Genomic DNA, 18,657 nt, shown 5'->3' with positions numbered 1-18,657 from the left:
AAAGGATGGGATGTGTAACAAATGGAAAAGAAACTCAATTGTCCTGAAAGATGAATTTGTAGTGTCAGCAAATGCATATTAAGAAAGTAAAGCCCAACAGCTCTTAAGGAGAATTATATTTCTCCAGAAGCTGCAGCAAGAGGTACAGCTCAACAAAGGAAAACCATAGGACCGAATAGGCAACTAGTGCTCAGACCAAAGAGCTCACTCCCACTCCAACACCATGTCCTCTGAAAAGAAACAAAAATACAGTGATCATCAACCAAATGACTAAACAGTCTTCCTATTGATTAGCTATACATTAATTGAGGAACTGTTGGTTGACAGGCACTGATTCTCTAGAATACTGGGCATAAGGATGTTGCAGAAATCTAGATGATGGGTCCCACAAATGTGAGAATATGCCGCAAGATCCTGCCTGTCACAGCAATCGGGATTCACCCCTGATTCATACTTCAATTTGGCTAAAACAGGATGGGATGATTGCTTTTGTCTGTTTACTGAAAAATGAGTTTAGAAAGGCAAGCCCACTGAAATTGGAAAAAGCTGTGAACAGAGTTGTGTCTGAGGAACATGACTAATTTAAGGCACGGTTTGTTCAAATGCATCATGATTTGAACTGGTTTTCATTATAGATTAATGAACTGCTGGTCAGGTACTGTCTACAATGGCTGTGCATACCTACAACGGTTTAGGTATTTCATATTGAATTATGCTGTATATTTCAATTCCAAGTTTATTTTATTTTACAAGGTTATTTTATTTATTGTAAGCATTTTGAAATTGATTTTCTTTTTTGTTTTCTTTCTTGTGCAATACCAACAATGGTGCTGTGTTTTAAACTTACACAATTGGAATATAGATATGTGTTTTCTTAGTAAAATGGTAATTTATCCCAAAAAAGTGTACATAGATCTAAAATTTGGTGCTATGTGTATATCTTGAGCTTTTAATTTGTTGAATTTTCTAAAAGCTTACAACTTATCTGCCACTCATATTAATTTACTTGAATTTGTCAAAAAGCTAAACATTTTGTATGTTTTCAAAGATTATTTTTTCATATTAATAGGTGGTTTATCTGTTGCCTCTTTGCTAATTTAAAAATATTTATTTTATCATTTTAATGTTTTCATGGCCTTTTTTGCTGATGATAATCAATTTTTTTTGTTTTTGAGTTGTTCCTTTCATAGACATAAAAAGACAATTCATTTTCTTGTTTTATTACCCGTTCATTTGTATTCTATGAAATATGTCATGCATACTTTTTTACAAATTGTATATTTAGAAATCTTTCTAAATTTCATTAATGCTTGACTGGTTAATTCATATTTCAAGAATTTGTATTTATTCAGGTAATTTGATGGGATGGGGAAATATTATATGATGCATATTACAAAGCGGATTTGTCACAATGACACAAGCTCATTTTTGATAACTGGGAAATGTGACTAAATTTGACATAACTAGAGAAACAGGGCTGTGTTCACATGGTACAAGCCTTTCTCACCCTACTCTATTATTTACCTTCAGATACTTTTTCCTGCCTCAGCTCTGTACACATGATGTGCAACAAAGGGCAGCAAGAAATGCCCAGTCCAGCTAATTTAACAACAAATGAAGTGGAGCTTTGGCAGTTGCCCAATTCCTTTAATAAAAAGAAAGTAAATAATTTGGGCCCCAAAGTAGGTTGGGAAGTGTTCCTCTAAATGACTTGGTGGTTGCCAAATCCCTTGTACCATTTTATTCTGTTCCAAAACATGTGTTTATTTCCACATAGATGTTAGTGATGTTCAAAGCAGGGGAGAAGAATGATTCAAATTCATGAATTACCTCTTGTTTGCACTCCAGAAAACAACATACATGTTTAAATACAAAATAATTATGAGCCATGATGACAATTAATATTAAAACGGTGTTCCATATGCAAGTATGTCTGAATTCCAATCTTACATTTTATAACAAACTCAAAACACTTTCAGACAGAAGTCTTTCTATGGAAAGATTAAAGTATGACTTCAATTAATATTTATGGCCTTTGGAATCCAAAGAAAAATGGAAGAATAATTCATGAATTTGTTCATTGTGCTTTCCAACTGAAGACATTAACCATTACGTCTAACCATAACAGAAATACAGCCAGTTTTAACCTTTTAGATGTTTTACTTTGTGATCAAAGTAACCCTATGTTTATTTCCATATTTTATGATATTGTTTAAACTTTAAAATTTTATTCACTTAAAGAACATAAGCAGTTATATTAAAATATGTTGTCTGTTAAAGTTATCATTTGATAGTTGGCTTATAAAGTAATTTTTATGAATCTGTTTTATGAGTTAAGTAAGGTTTAGCCTTTCTGCAGTCTCTCTCATCTGTTGGGAACCTGTGATATACCTCCATTTGTCCACAAGATGGTGTTTAAAGCAATTTGTTCAAAAGAACTGAGTAACAGAAATAAAAGGTTACAAACAGTTTAGTGGACAACTAAATCAAACTCTTGCCTTTGCACTTTTTTTTTTTACTTCTGTAGATAATTTTTGTTAATTTGTTTTGTTAATTTATGTTTCTCCTAATTTTAAGCATCTATATGAAACAGGCACAATACCCTTTGGTTTGTTGACTGTTTTGATTTTATTTATTCGGTGGATATATACGTATTTACATGCTCACTTAAGATGAAGATTTACTATTCATAACTGTTTATACACCACTCTCATATTTTAGTGATCGATATATAAACATCTAAATAATTATCCTGCCTTTTAGACAGGATAGATACTCTCTTTCAACAGACAAGAAAAAAAAGATTTAGCTTATCACAAGAAGTAGACAATTTATAAAATTACACAATGTCTAAACTCTATATTATTCAGTGTACTTAAAATTTTACAATTAGATTTGTATAATGTTTATATTTTTCTAGAACACATCACTATTTACAAAAGTACGGTTAGGAACACTTTTTTCAAAGTACCATTTTTATTTTCATAACAATAATACACTGAGATTGAGAATTTCTCTGTTAAGTGTTTTGCTGAAGTTGTTTTAATAAATACTGAGAATAGTTTTGCAAATTTGTCCATCGCTCTTAAAGTATTTTTCACACTTGTCTGTATCCACCTTCTGAAGACACCCAAGTGTTTACTGTCATGGTTTCCCAGTGTTATTTCTTAATACTTGAGTGTTGATGCATTTTGCACTCTCCCCATTTCGGCTCATAAGGATTTTGCAGGCTTTAAAGAGGAAGAGATGCAGAAAACATTTGAATTTGTATCTTGTATGCCTACGTAATTCAAAGTGACTTAGTCCATTGAACTGTGTTTATTAGCTGGCTGGTAAAGGTAGCATTAATTATGTTAAATTTGTTCAATTACTAAACGTCTCAGGCAATAGGACAAATGACTGTTGTCGTTTTTATTGTGTGGCATACCTGGAGCTATAGTCCAAATGTTTTACTCAACAAAATCATGGCAGAGTAACTGATCAATTTGGTTAAATTAAATGAAGACACAAGTGAATACAGAAAAAACTCATTCAGATAAATAGACCCATCACAGCAAGAATTTGCCTGAAAGATAAGACAAGCTTGTAAGACCAAAGCTAAGTCTAAGAAAATCTAAGTGGAAAAAAAATTGCAAGTTCAGATCCAATGGTGAGTGATGTGGTACAACTCGAGGACTTAGCTACTTGCTTCATGAATTTGTCACAAGTGAATACTAATAAAGTGGGAGGTTTCGCTAAATGAGGAGGTAAATAAGATTTCAGTTTATCAGAAGTGTATGTATTGTGTGACCATACTAAGCTCCTGGATGTAAGTAAAGTTGCTAGCTATTTTACAACTTTTTATTATTTTATTGTGTTATGTAAAGTACATTTTGGGGATAAATGTTTTTCAGCACATCAATGTCTTTAAATTAAATTCAGGTTGTATCGGGCATATTTTACAACTTTTTTTTTTTTTTTTGAGACAGTGTCTTGCTCTGTCACCCAAGTTGGAGTGCAGTGGTACAATCTTGGCTCACTGCAACCTCCGCCTCCCAGGTGCAAGCAATTCTCTGCCTCAGCCTTCCAAATAGCTGGGATTACAGCTGTCCGCCATCATGCCCCGCTAATTTTTTTGTATTTTTAATAAAGATGGGCTTTCACCATGTTGTCCAGGCTGGTCCTGACTTGTGATCCACTTGCCTTGGCCTCCCAAAGCGCTGGGATTACAGGCGTGAGCCACAGTGTCCAGCCAACTTCTTTATTTTTAAATAACATTTAGGATGTGTTTGCCCCTATTTTGTTTGTTCTCTATCTTACCTTATCAAACTCTTTAAGGTTTTTTTTTTTTTTTTTTTTTCACTCTTTAAGGTTTAATTGAATATACTCACGTTAAGTGCAATGACACTAGTTTTATTCTAAATCCCACATGTACATAATGCTTTGAGGCCTTGATTCTTACGTGTTCATTAAGCATAATGAGCTTGTCACCTATATCAGCAATAAAGAATTTGACCCTATGTTAGGGAAATCTAAGGTGCAATTATTAAGGCCATATCTACTCTTCATCACTCCTGGAGGCTGAAGCTCCACGCTTCAGTTCGTTCTGTTAGGTGTCAGCCACAGAGATGCTCCAGAAGCACTCTAGGCTAACCACAAGCCCCACCGGAGTCCAAGGAAGTTTAATTGGTCTATTGCAGGGTTCATGTTTATACCATAATTATAGTTTGGTTTGTCACATGAATCATCGCTCAGCTTGAAATAATTAAGTTTATCACCCATCTGACAGTTCATAAAAAGCCTAGTTTAATTATTTCAGATGAGAATTATACACAGAAACAAAAGCCAGAGAGCAAGCAGTCCCTTGGGACTTTTGTCCCCCAGAGTGATCATCTCCCTAAAATCATTTGAGGCTTTTTGCTCTAGAGGTCCTTGAGGGAGATAAGAAATAACACAATTAACTTTTCTCATCAGTAGAAGCTCTGGCATCATGAGTGATAAGACGATAGGCAATAAGTAGTTGAATACATAGCAGGTTTTCTTAACAGAAATTAATTACATCAAAACATGCCAGAGGATTTATATGTTTACCTATACTGGGTAATAACTTACATAGATCTTAACTATTCCTATCTTCAGGCCCCCTTCGGATAAATTAACTAGGTGCTCTCTAAAGAATATTGTCTTTTCACACACACATTTTCAACTTTGAGACAAAATGGAATTTCAAATATATCTCAGAAAGAGAGGTAGTTTGTTGGAGACAATTTCCCTCACTTGTTCTTTCTCCAGCTACACTTCAATAACTTGGAGTCAAGACTAATTTGTGAAGGCATCTTAAGCAGAAAGTTAGCATGAATTGCTGTTTATTAAGACAAAAGTAATTTTCAGTTAGCATCCTTTTCCTGAAACCCAGGTCTATCAAATATGTTACACTCCCTCTTGTTCATTATTAAAAGAGCATTTGAGCATGTGTATTTACAGACATTACTATAGTCAGCCCATTTTGATTTAAATAGTTCCTGAGCCATAGGTAGTTAATACAGCCATGTCCTGGATCACAACTCACTAAAAAAGGCTACACAATTGAAAAGTATTTGACTCTGTAAAAAAGGACTTGACCTGTGTTTATTGAACACAAGTATTCTTTTTTAAAAACATATTTAAAACCATTTATGTCTGTTGCCCCTCTATAAACAGCAAGATTGCTAGTTTGCTACTATTTTTTCCTTAATACTGAGTTTTCACTCGTTTTGCCAGGCTACCAGCAAATATTTTTAAGTAGTTTTCTTTATATTTGGAAATCACTGTTTCTACTGGTTTTTCACCTATGTTGGTTTACTTCATTTATTTTAGAGACAGGGTCTTGTTCTGTCACCCAGGCTAGCGTGCAGTGGTGTGATCATAGCTCACCACAGCTTCAAACTCCTGGTCTCAAGTGATCCTCCAACCTCAGCCTCCCGAGCAGATGGGACTGCAGGCACTCAATACCATGCCTGGCTAATTTTTAAACTTGTTTTTATTTTTGTAGAGACGGGAGACTCAGTCTTGCCCAGGCTGGTCTCAAACTCCTGGGCTCAAGCTATCCTCCCACTTTGGCTTCCCAAAGTGTTGGGATTACAGGTGTGAGCCACTATGACTGGCCTTGGCTTACTTTTAAACTCAGAGACTTTCTCAGAAACACTATAATCACCAAAAAATTTTAAAAATACAGTAGAGGTGATCTTCTAAAGCAGGAATTTATATTAAGCTTATTTCAGGTGGCAGATAAATCAGATTTTACTAATGATGTTTGAGACTAACAGTATTTGTTCAGTCAGTTTGAAACATAAAGTATCCATACATAATCAGATCCATCACCTATCCAGATATGACTACACATTCATACTCTTCTGCTGTGCAGAAGCCAATTATCCAAAACCATGCCAGTGAATTTATGTGCTCAGTCTAGGAAGTGATTTCCATAGTTCGTAACCAACCTGTCAGGTATTTGGGTTGAAAATCATATCATACTGCCATAGACACACTGGCTAGAAATAAATAAAAAATTATTTGCCCTTAATTAACATGCCAGGTTAGAGCCAACTTTAATTATTTACACTTTCCTCTCTCAGTGAGTGCTCTAGTTGCCACTTCATCCAACTTTCAAAAATATCTCAGAGAGGATTTGAGATTTCTATTTTGCCAGAGAGACATACTTGGTCAGATTCAACATTTGTCAACTCTCTTTCATTAAGGGAATTTGCTAGGCGCTTTTCCTTGCAATTTCTATGTCAAGTATCTACTGCTTCTGTAAACTACTTCACTTAACTGAAATTTATAATGAATTGTTCCTGCCATTTGGAATGTGGCAGTTTTGCAATAATCCATTTGTAAATGGTTGTTTCCAATGTTGCTGACGATATCTGTGGAGCTTGTTGTACAACCTTTACATAACCAGGTATGTAAAGCAGTTGAGTGAACTGTTCTTTGAAATTTTATTTTTAAATTTTCTTATGAATATTATAAAACTTAGAAGTATGTTTGATTATCTAATTTTTATTTTATTGTATTTGACTATGTCATTCTAGTTAAAATAAAAGCACTTTGGTGGAAAGATAATTTCTATGCATTTATTTAATTATGTGTCATAGCTCCTGAAAAAGTTTGCCATTTTTTAAAGTACTATTTTAGGGAGCTATAACAGAGACCTTTATTTTCAAAAAAAGGAAAAGACCATTCTTGCAGTCTATGTAAATAGCACTGATCTATGTGGCAAAGTTGGAATCTTTCTTCTTAAGCAAAACTCATGCTGGAAGCATAAAACTAATGCTGTAAGCAGTTTTAAAGAAATCCAAATACAGATTACATAATGATTGATTTAACCAAGCAACTAGGACTAGAATTTTAAAATGTATAAAAGTATACATAGAAAAAAATATAAAAAATTATATTAGGGCTCACTTCCCTTTGACTTGGCAGAATTTAGTTCCATAAACTAACTAAAGATACTGATGATCTTGAGCTGCACCCCAGCACAAGTTACTCATAGGCTCTGTGATATAAAATATATTAAGTCTGCTGGATAGTTAAGTAGATGTCAATGAAACAGCAAGCCAATAAGATTACATAAATAATAAAGTGCTTAAGTGGTCAGGAAATACTTAAGTATACAGTGCTTTAGCTGAGCTGCCTTTATAAAATTTTTAAGAAATGGTGAAACATAACTCATGTTTTCAATAAAATTCTGAGTAGGAGGGAACTAACAAACCATTGAAATTAAGGCAGTGGTTCTTAACCTAGAAATAAAGCAAGGCTAGACTTAAAGGAGTCCATGAAATCTCTGAAATACTATACAAAAATATAGATGCATATGTACCTGTGCATCTTTCTTTCTAGGGAATTAACATTTCAAAAAGGTCCATGAAGCTCTCCCCATACACACACACACACACACACACACACACACACACACACACCTGTCATAGGGTAACATGCTCTGTGGAACAGCTTTTCACTCTATGTAGAAAAAACACTAATATTATAAACATACACCTATAGAACCAGTAATTAAATAATGTTTAATGTATCTAAATAAGTTCAGTAACTTATTGTCAATGAACATGATTATTTATAAGAAAACATGCAAGAGATTAAGAAACCATATTTATTTCTTCTTTGGTACAACCAGAGATGTTACCTCAAACCTTTAAAATAAATAATCTCATCAATAACATTTACGAATGCCAGAGTATTAAAATTCTTTCCTTGCTTTCATATAGAAGCGCTCAAAATATTAACAGGTTTGGGGTACAGTACATACAGTTCAGGCTGAAGAAGAAAACCAATTTGTGACGTAAGGAAATCATTTCGGGCAATGTAGCCCTTTCTTATCACTCCAGAGACAGCACATTGATGGGATTTTAAGCACCAATTCCATTGAATGTAGTGGGGTTTCTTCATAACTAGTGTAGTAATCCTCTACATAACTGAAACAATAATCTGAGAACAACATCTAAATGAAAATAACTACTGCAACTGAGGTAAACCAAACAGTTGTTTTTGTTTATTGGCACAGTGGCCCACGATAAGACACATAGGTATAGCACACTAAAGCTCAAGATCCTGGGAAGAGGAGTATAAATTTATTCTAGGGAGGTGTTTGGTTTTCTTTTTCTTTCTTCTTTTTTTTAACTGATGACTGCTGTCTTCCTTCCCTCCAAGGAAAGGAAAGAGAACTTATTGAATAGCACCTTTCTTTTAAATCTGATTGTCAAGTAGGACTTCTGTAATCATGCTGAAGGTAATACATCGTCATCTTTGCCCCAGCTTTGGGTGGTATTTCTCCCCCAAGCTCCTTCACCAGGTGTGATTCATGCAGAGAGCCATGCAGCACTAAGCCTTTCACTGGTCAGGCCCTTTGCTAAATGCTCGCTGACCAGCCTGCATGGTGCAGGAGGCTGGCTCACAGAAACCAGGAAGCCCAGGAGGTCCTGGGGGTCCAGGCACGCCAGGAATTCCTGCCACCCCGGGGGGGCCTCGCTCACCATCCTGGCCATTTCTTCCATAGCTGGCAGGGCCTGGGTCACCTGAAACACAGAGAAGATTGCACATGTGAAGAGGAGAATCCTCATTGATGCCAACTGGCAGAAGACCAGAGCACAGCTCAGCAGTGCTCAGGTAAGAGGTTTAACAAATGCTTTTGGAAATAATGCATAATGACTGTTGATGATTAGTGATGAAGATGATGATGATGATGATAAGATCCCTTCCTTGGACTTGGATTTTCATGGAAATTAAAAGTAGAAGGAGACCTCGGGTGTCTCTAAACACATCTCCATCAGTAGAGCTGCACTGTGCATGGCGGCCTCCAGCCACAGGTGTCTATTGAGCACTGAAATGTGACAAGGCCAGATGGAGATGAACTAAGTATCAAACATACCTAGATTTTAAAGACTTCATATGAAAAAAATGTAAAATAGTTCATTAATATTTGTGTCTATTACATGATGAAATGATCTTTTGCACACAGTGGGTTAAGTAAACTGTATTATTAAAATTAATGTCACTTATTTTTACCTTTTTCATGTGGCTACTTAATTTAAAATCATACATGCAACTCACACTTGTGGCTCACATTATATTTCTTTTGAATGCAATAGCAGTGTTCCTTACTTCTAATAGTTGAGCAACATCTGGGCAGGGAAAAGTATAGTTCAGTGGTTAAAAAAGCAGGTTTTGGAGACAAATAGCTTTACATTCTAGCCCTGCCATTTATGAATAATGTGACATTAGCAAGTCATTAACCTCTCAGTTTCTTCATCTACAAGATGGGATAATGTCTTCTTAATAATTAAATTCAGACCGGGTGCAGTGGCTCACACCCGTAATCTCAGCACTTTGGGAGGCTGGGGTGGGTGCATCAGCTGAGGTGGGTAGATCACCTGAGATCAGGAGTTTGAGACCTGCCTGGCCAAAATGGTGAAACCCAATCTCTACTAAAAATACAAAAAAGTTAGCTAGGCATGGTGGTGGGCACCTGTAGTCCCATCTACTCAGGAGGCTGAGGCAGGAGAATCACTTGAACCCAGGAGGTGGAGGTTGCAGTGAGCCAAGATTGTGCCGCTGCACTCCAATCTGGACAACAAAGCAAGACTCCATCTTAAACATAATAATATTATAATAATAATAAAATTCTACAGTTGAAAGCATCTGATAAGTAGGAGCTATTATTATAATTATTAAGTTATTACTGATTAGTGTCTTTTAGAAGGCTGTGCCATTCACCCTACAAAATTTCATATTTTTGTCACGAAGGGCTTTCCCCAACATGAACTTCGCCATTACAGGTTCTTTGGGGGCTTTTCTTAACTTGTCTTCTTTTTGTCATGTTCAAGGGTTTTATGTTGCCTTCAATGGGGCACATTCTCTGAGGCACAGCACCCCATAACAAAGAGGAACGTCTGCTAAATGCTTACCCCAATGCACCAGCAGCACTTTCACACAATTATTATAAAAGTGGTGATGAGAATTCAGTGTAAAACAAATTGTGTATGCCAATATAATATATGATAGATCCTCATTCCATCTCAGCCATCTTAACTTGGCCTTTCTGCCAAAAAGCTGGAAGCCAAATCTACATGTTCAATTACATATTTGCTTATAGTTGGTTACTTTCCTTTTTTCTCTGTGGTTTTTACTTTTCTTTTTCTATTTTAGTAGTCTTATTACATGTCTTTTGTGGGTGTTACTATAGTAATATGATCTTATTCAGTGGTCTTATTACATATATTTCACATACTTTTAGAAGGATAGATTAGAGATCCCATTTTACGTAAAATCTCATTCTTCCTCTGGTGCATACAATTCAATCCACACAAAGCAATGTCATAGGGCGATATATTAATAAGCTTTAAGGGAGGATAATTATCTTTGAATTTATCCATCTTGAAGCTATAGATAAGAGGAGATATAAGTAATTTCCCCTAATTTATTCCATACACTTTCGATTATACCTAGTTAGTATGAAGGAAATCATTATGTGTTTTCTTCTAATGAGGCCCCTGAGAAAGCTTCTCCCTAATCCACAGCATCTATAGATAAGGCTGTAGCAGAACTATGTCTTTAGCAGTAACGTTAAGATCCTTGACACCAGATGCAGTTAAAGGTGAAGGTGATTTTTTTAAGGTTTAGAAGATGAGCCAGATCTAAATCTGATTTTCAGTGCACCTTATCAGTAGGAATGTCCCCACTGAGACATACCAGTTGTGCCTTAAAATCAAATCAAGTTTAGGAGGAGGAAATGCCCACAGAAGAGGTAGAAAACCAAATAACCACAGGGGCTGGGCTGGTCATTTAGATCAGGGGTGGGCAAACATCTGCTCATGAGCTAAATCCTGTTTTTATAAATAGTTTTATTAGAACACAACCATGGTCATTTGTTTACATACTATCTGTGGCTACTTTGGCACTACCAGGACAGAGTTGAGCAGCTGCAACATGGTGCTTGCAGCCCAAGAATCTGATCCTTCACAAATAAAGTTTGCTGATCCCTGATGTTATAAAGAAATGAGCCTGGATTAAGAAATTCCCTCACTGTTTTCATGAGCTGAAAATGTAAAGTGCAAATGCAATGAAATATATTTGCACTAATACTTGGCTACTAATGTTCCACATAAGTGTGGGCAGACAAAAGGGAGGAGTGAGGCCTGTGATGAGCTGGAAAGTGGATGCAGGCAGCAGCTCTTCTCCAGCTAACAGCTGCCATCGGGGAATACAGGCCAGTGTTGCCAGAACAGATCATTTTCAAGAGAAGCCAGGAAGCTGAGTTTTAAAACAAATAGCTCTTAATGTTTAAATGTTACCAACTAATTCAAAATTTTTTCAACATTTGTAGAGCCAGCAAAAAATCTTAAGTTTAAGAGAATTTATTCCCTAATACACAAACAATATTAAAAAGCAGAAGGATAACCTTTTAGATTTTCACATTTAGTTCCCCATATTAACACGCTCCAGGAGAAGTTTTTCTTTTTCTTTTTTACCTTGCTGAGTTCATTCCAAATTGCTGCTTATCCTCTGAGGGAAGAGTTGATGAAGCCATCCTGTCTACCTTTGATTTATTTTATGAAACGACATCTCATCCAATTCTGCCTTTGGCAAATGCAGCAATTTATCCTTTGGAGCTTTGGATGATGTCATCATCATCATCATCATCACCAACACTTAATGAGAATGCTTTCTCTTTTCCATTTTTCCATGTGCCATACACTATGCTCATTATTAAGCCCATTTTTCTCGTGTATAAACTGAGAGTTAGGAAGGTCAAATAATTGTTGACAGTCATACAGCTAGAAAGTGTTGAGAGATGAGGACCCTTAATCACCGCACTAATCTAACTGTATTTTCCTACCTATTGATTTTTTTTTTAACTCTGTGGAAGAATTTGGGGGTTGTGGCAGGGTGTGTGTGTGTGTGTGTGTTCATTTTTTTTAATGGGCCTGAGTTGACCAGGAAGTAGACAGAGGTACAAAAACAAAGAGCAGTATTGATTTTTGCAGAGCTCTAATGATCACAAGAAACTAAGATGTTTTTCTGAGGTTTTGCCCTGTAGAAATATCAAAGGGAAAAAAAGAAACAGCCTTAACGCAGCAGATTGTCAGGCTCTGGAGGGCCCTGACCCGGGACTTTTGCTCTCATGGACTTAGTTCTAAACTATGTAGAAGCCTCAGTTGGGTGACACTAAGTCCATGTCCACAGCACCCAAAAAGTGAAGCTGACTCATAATAACCGTTCACAAAATGTGCATAAACAGCTAGCCCAACACCTGCGTTAATGAATATCTATCTACTACTTTGTAACTCTTCAGAAAGAGAAAACATAGGTCTAAAATGTCATTTTGCTCTGTCTGCCTCGTGTGTGTTACTTACACTAACTGCCTAATGATTACATGGATTTCTGAAATGTCATGGACCTATAAAAATGTTGAATGTTCCCAATACAAAGAAATGATACATGTTTGAGATGATGGATATACTAATTAACCTAATCTGGTAATTATATAATATTTCTATTTAAACATCACTATGTATACCATAAATACGTATAGTTATTATATGTCAATTAAAAGAGAAACATTTAAAAATGTTATTGCCAAACATTTCATGTTTTTAAGAAACGGGTATCTATGTCATTCTCTGTAAAACCACTAGAGAGCAGTCATGTTACACTGATGGAAGCCAATCCTGGCTGGACCATTCTGAAGGAGGCAGCCCCTTACCTAATACATGCTATGGAATGAAAGGGGCTGTGTACATAGGCAGAAAAAAAAAAAAGTGAACAATTTTTACATTAAATGGGATATTTCATAATTAACCCACTGGTTTATAGACTTTTTGTATGTGCCAGGACTTTCTTACATTTCCTGAGCTTAAGGTTGAGGTATTTGACAAAGCAGTATGCTTAAGGAATTGTAAATTGGTTTATGTAAGGCCCAGCAACCAAATACAACAGCTGCAGCAATGGAAATGAAATAATTAGGTACTGCAAAACTTAGGCCAGAACTGAACGTGTGCACGTGTATTTTCCCACTCAATAGTCTCAAGCAAAGCTCACCTTTCCGCCGACTTTGCACAAGAAAACAGAATAGTTTTACAACCTAGTATAATCTAGCACAAAGCTAGCTATAACTTCAATGTCCAAGAGGCAAAAAGCATCTCAGCTCACAAGTCACCTCCCTGGTGTTCACATACAAATGATTTATTTTTTGGCCTACTAAGTGCACAAAGAGGAAGTTGGACTCATTAATAAATATGTTTCTTTAAAATTCTCAGAGTGACAAGGAACTAGTCCCAAATGGGTGAGCTCAGTGGCAGCAGACAGAGAGAGGTCTATGAAACAACCAACCAAGCAATAACACTAGCTCACTAGCATGAAACTGAAGGTGAGGGAGACTAAAGTTCCAGGGATTGCTAATGTGATTCCTGGAGCTCTGCAAGAGAGGCAGAAAGAGAAGCAAGATGTTCAGCAGTTATGGGACATGCCCAATTCACATGGCTACAGTGCACAGACAAACTAATCATATGATTGAACAGCCAGCCAATCATTTTGTCCACTTTGTGAACATGGACTCATGAAGCATGAATCTGCCTTGTTATTACCTGAGAGACTTTTGTCAGGATGTGAATTTAAGAGTCTATATTTTCTCAAATATATTATTTAAAAAGGGAGCAACAATAACAGTGAAATTTGCAGAGTGTTTGTTTGCCATATGCCAGGCACTGTTCCAAGAGCTTTACATGTATGCACATGCGCATATATGCTCCTAAATACAAAGTAGGCGTGGTGATTCCCATTCACAGAGGAGGAAACTGGAGCACTAAGAGGTAAAAGCATAGTACATAAGCCCTGGAAGCCTGGCTCCACGTCTGCACTTCTTAAGTATTTACCCAGCCTACTCCTGGCTGTGAGAAACAAACTAGATTGTATATGTGTACTTTTTAAACAACAAAGCACTGTAGCCAAAATGACCATCAATGTACTGATTATAATAATAATCTGTGTTCCATAATAAGCAATGCAGCATTACGTTCCTAAAGGGCATGTCTTAGTACTGAACAGAGATATATCATTGTAGAGGGGAGACAGGGAACTAAAACTGACCTGAAAGAATACAGGAACTCTAACAACTGACAGAAAATGATGATGTTAGTTATGTTGTTAAAAATTTGTTAGCTGCCTTTTTAGCACAAAGAAGGATCTAACTATCTTTTTTTTATTCAGGAGGATCTGAGCCCCAAATCCAACAACAGGAACAACAAAAAAGTTTGTAAAATAGGCTGTTCTGCAGATTCTTTCTTTTAGGTAAGATGTGTATTTATCTAGAAGGTTCCAGACAAATTCCTGCACAGAATCCTTTTGAAGGTTCCTTCAGGCCTTAAAGTCCTATTAATATTATGTTTTTGAGAGATCAGAAATCACATGCCTAGTCACATTCAAACTCTACCAAGAAATAAAAAGCAGTCTAGTCTCAGTGGACAATTAACCAGTGAGATGATGCACTGCTACCCAGTGCTTTGCATTTGTGATTTGCAGTTGAAGTAGAATTTCGTGGAGGGAAGGTCTGGGGCATCAGGGGTGATGCTGATTTAGAGAAGAATAATATATTACTGCTGATCAAGAACCGGAGAAAAAGCTGCAAGAGCTGAATTGGGGTCCAGCTTTGCCCTCAGCTCCCCTTGATCCACCTTAAAAAGCAAAAAGTGGACTTCATATATTAATAACAGTACTAACAACCAACATTTCTTGAGTGCCTACTATAGCCAGGAACTGTCTTAAGCAATTTACATGGATTGAGTTTATTTCTCAGAATTATACTATCAGAGAGATGTTCTTGTTATCACTGTTTTATAAATGGGAAAACTGAGATGCAGAGAAATTAAGTAACGTGCCCAATATCATAAGGTTAGTTAGTGGCAGAGTCAAAATGTGAATCTGGGGTGTCTGAATTATAGAAGCTATTCTTCAAACAGTCCACTTTCAGGTACTAGCTTTAAGGGAGGAATGACCCAAAAATCTGTTGTCAGGAACTTGACTGACTTGAGCATATGCACAGTGTCCACAAGGGAATGTGGGCCGATCTCAAAACCAGAGCCTTAGTTGGTGCTTTAACCTGCATGCTACACATGGACACTGCACCAAAGCTCTGAGAGAACGACACAGCAGTAGATCCCTCTTATCCAGCATCTGTGCTTTTGAAAGCCTGTATTCTTGCAAAAGAATCTGGAACTCAGACTTTTCACTAAATAGTGTCAGATACCTCTCAATTAAAAGGTAACAAAAGTCCAAGAAAGAAAGGCTACCAAGGCTGAGACCTGGTAACTAGAACAAGGAAAGCAGGAAAGAAGAGTGAGCTGGAAGGTGAGAAGGAAGGACAGCAGACAATCAGAGCTGGTGGGGAAAGGAAGTGAGAGAAGAGGGGTCAGCGGAGGGGGATGATTTTGGAAGTGATCCCAGGAAAGGCGGTGCAAGGACTGGCAAAATAAGAAAGCAAAAAGAAAAGAGAAAGGACAGGTATTAAGAGCCTGGAAAAGGGAATATGCAAAGTGTTTTAACAATTCAGATTTAAGATTAAATCCAAGATCAGCTAAAATTAATAATTGTGTGTGTAAGTGATCCCAGGGAGGGCTGCAAATGATGATCTTGCCCTACCTCACACTTTGCTTACACGTGGATGGTCTGATGTTCTAAAAAGCAAGTCAGGGAAGCTACTCTGACTGACTGACTGGGTGGGTGCCCTGTTTGCCCCCTTTCCCTGCCCACCCCCTCCACTTCGCGTCAACTCAGCTCCTCGGAATGGTTTACTACAGATGGGAGATAATGTGCTCCTGACGACACAGCACACGTGGAGCTGATCTTCCTCCATCTTCTCATCTTTAAATTTAAAATATGGCTTACCAACAGATTTTTTTCAAAGTAAGAATCCCTAGAAACCATAATACATTTTCAATAAAGGAAAATGTGGCCAATAGTGCAAGTCATTGGTTCAAGAACTGTTAAGTGATTTGTCAGTAAAATGAGAGAAGAATAAATTATTAGGCTGTCTCATAAATATATAGATAAGTAAATTGTGATGATGATATGCTATCAGCTTTAAAACTTCCTATTCCTACCACTGGTGAAGGAGACAAGCACCTTTAGTAAATTCTGTTTGCTTTTCCTCTCCTCTAATCACCCATCAATGAATCCACGCTTTACTGTATATTAAAATCTTATCTAAATCCCATTTAAACCAGATTTTCCCTTCATTTCTAATCATAAATCTTCCATTTCCAATCATAAATCTTCCATTTCCAATCATAAAAATTTATCAATTTATGAAAACATTTTGACAAGCCCATGAATCAGTTTTAAAAGGCAGTGTTTATCTCTAAACATTCATGTTTTAAAAAAAAAATTTAATGAGAACGCAATCCCCAGAAGCAATGAAACGGATAATTGGAAAGCAGTGATGTTTTTGGCTACAATTGTAGCTATGATTAAATACATCAGCCTCTGGCAGAATTAGAAAACTGTGATTTCTTTTCCTAAACTTCCCTAAACCAAGTTTTCCAAACCATTGTGGAAGCAAATATCATCTCAAGTCTCCTCAGCAAGAGACACCTAGGGCTTTGGGAGCCTTCCTAAGCCACTGCCTTGCCGCAATAAGAGAGGGTTTGCTGGAAAGTTGCACATCATTCATGCCCTTAAACTGAACTGGCTTTTGGCCCTGCTATGCTGCATCTGTGGTTGGGCTTGTAAGTCATTTCCCAGGGGATGAGTGTGTTCCGACCTGGACTCTGGTGACAGGGTAGCCGATGTATGAAGAGAACAGAAGGCCCAGTGAGAGAATCTGGGCCTTTCCCACAGGAGCTACCCTGTCACCTCAGCTGACGCAGCTGTGATATGTGGCTTGTGTGTGGCTTGTAGTGGTTATGAGTAGGAATGTTCAGTTTTGTATTTTCTCTTTTTTTCTTTTTTGGATGTGGGGTTTTGGAGAGTCTGGGTATTTGAAAGGGGAGCTTTTAAAATAAATTTCAGTTACTCTTTGTGCAAGAGGTTAAAAACAGGTTAATTTTCCTGTTCCTCTGGCATTTTAGATTTAAAAAAAAAAATCCAGGAAATTATCACCTGCTTTAGAAATGGAGAGGACCCAATTTATTCAGAATTTAATAACAAGTAGATTGTGCCTGGACCTTGACACTATTTTTCTTGAAGCAACTATTTAAGGAAATTAATATTTCAAATCCTGATACCTATTTTCTCACAAAAAATACAGAATGATTTACAGATCATTTAACTCTTTACTAAAGCTAGTCTTGAAAAATCTATGTTAGCCATTGTGAATAATTAATATGCTTAAGTGATCAAATAACAATTCTTTTAAAATTTTATTCAATTCAGACTATTTGCTACTAATTTCACTACCTCCTCCTCTCAGCGGCATAACACACTTACCTGGGAGACCTATAGCTCCCGGCAAACCTTTGGGACCTCTTCCTGGAGGGCCAGGTTCCCCTTTTTCTCCCAAGTCACCTGCATTACATTAAAGAAATGTTATTTTTCTACATAGCTATAAAAACAAACTTCCGTATCTTTAAACCTTAAGCAAATCTAAAATTCAGAAATCAAAAGGTCATGAAGTTGACATAAACTAGATTGTAGTGAGTATGTAGCAAGGCAAAAATCAAGTTTATCCTATTAACAGCTCTAAAGGGGGGAATTAAATTATTATATCCATAGATACTGGAATGACATTTGACAAAATTGAACATGAATTCTTGATAAAACATTCAATAAAATAAGAATGGCCACTTCCTAAATATGAAAAATATGTCTATCTCACCCCAAAAGCTAGCATAATGCTTAATGGGAAACACAAGAATTAGTTCCACTACAATCAGAACAATATAATGATGCCTGCTTTATCACTATTATATAACATTTGGTTTGAGGAATTAAAACTATCTCATTTTCAGGAGATGTAAATATATATACTTTAAAACTCTAGAAAACTCAAAAACTATTACAAACAGTATTCAGCCAACTAGCAGGGTACAAAATAAATATATGAAAATTACAATTTTATAAACATGAAAACCAGTAATAAGACATAATAAAAAAGATAACATAACAATTATTAAATAACGAGGAATGAAACTAATC

The 18,657-nt window shown here is 36.4% G+C and overlaps 1 protein-coding gene across 2 annotated transcripts in view; it reads right to left on the bottom strand.

Annotated features, from left to right (window-relative positions):
- Positions 1-8,111: 8,111 nt before the first annotated feature.
- COL9A1 (collagen type IX alpha 1 chain) overlaps positions 8,112-18,657 on the bottom strand; it is an 89,194-nt gene continuing 78,648 nt past the window's right edge. For both annotated transcript variants that reach the window (XM_032275602.1, XM_032275603.1), the window contains 2 exons: positions 17,950-18,027; positions 8,112-9,047 (listed from right to left, as the gene is read on the bottom strand). In XM_032275602.1, coding sequence (XP_032131493.1) covers positions 8,863-9,047; positions 17,950-18,027 — 263 coding nt within the window. In that variant the 3' untranslated portion in view covers positions 8,112-8,862. The remainder of the gene's footprint in view (positions 9,048-17,949; positions 18,028-18,657) is intronic.

The sequence above is a fragment of the Sapajus apella genome, unplaced genomic scaffold (genome assembly GCF_009761245.1).
Source record: "Sapajus apella isolate SASKATOON/1434 unplaced genomic scaffold, GSC_monkey_1.0 scaffold6, whole genome shotgun sequence".
NCBI classification, from domain to species: Eukaryota; Metazoa; Chordata; class Mammalia; order Primates; family Cebidae; genus Sapajus; species Sapajus apella.
Note: the sequence above shows the minus strand (reverse complement) of the source record. Positions and strands in the feature narration are given on the sequence as shown.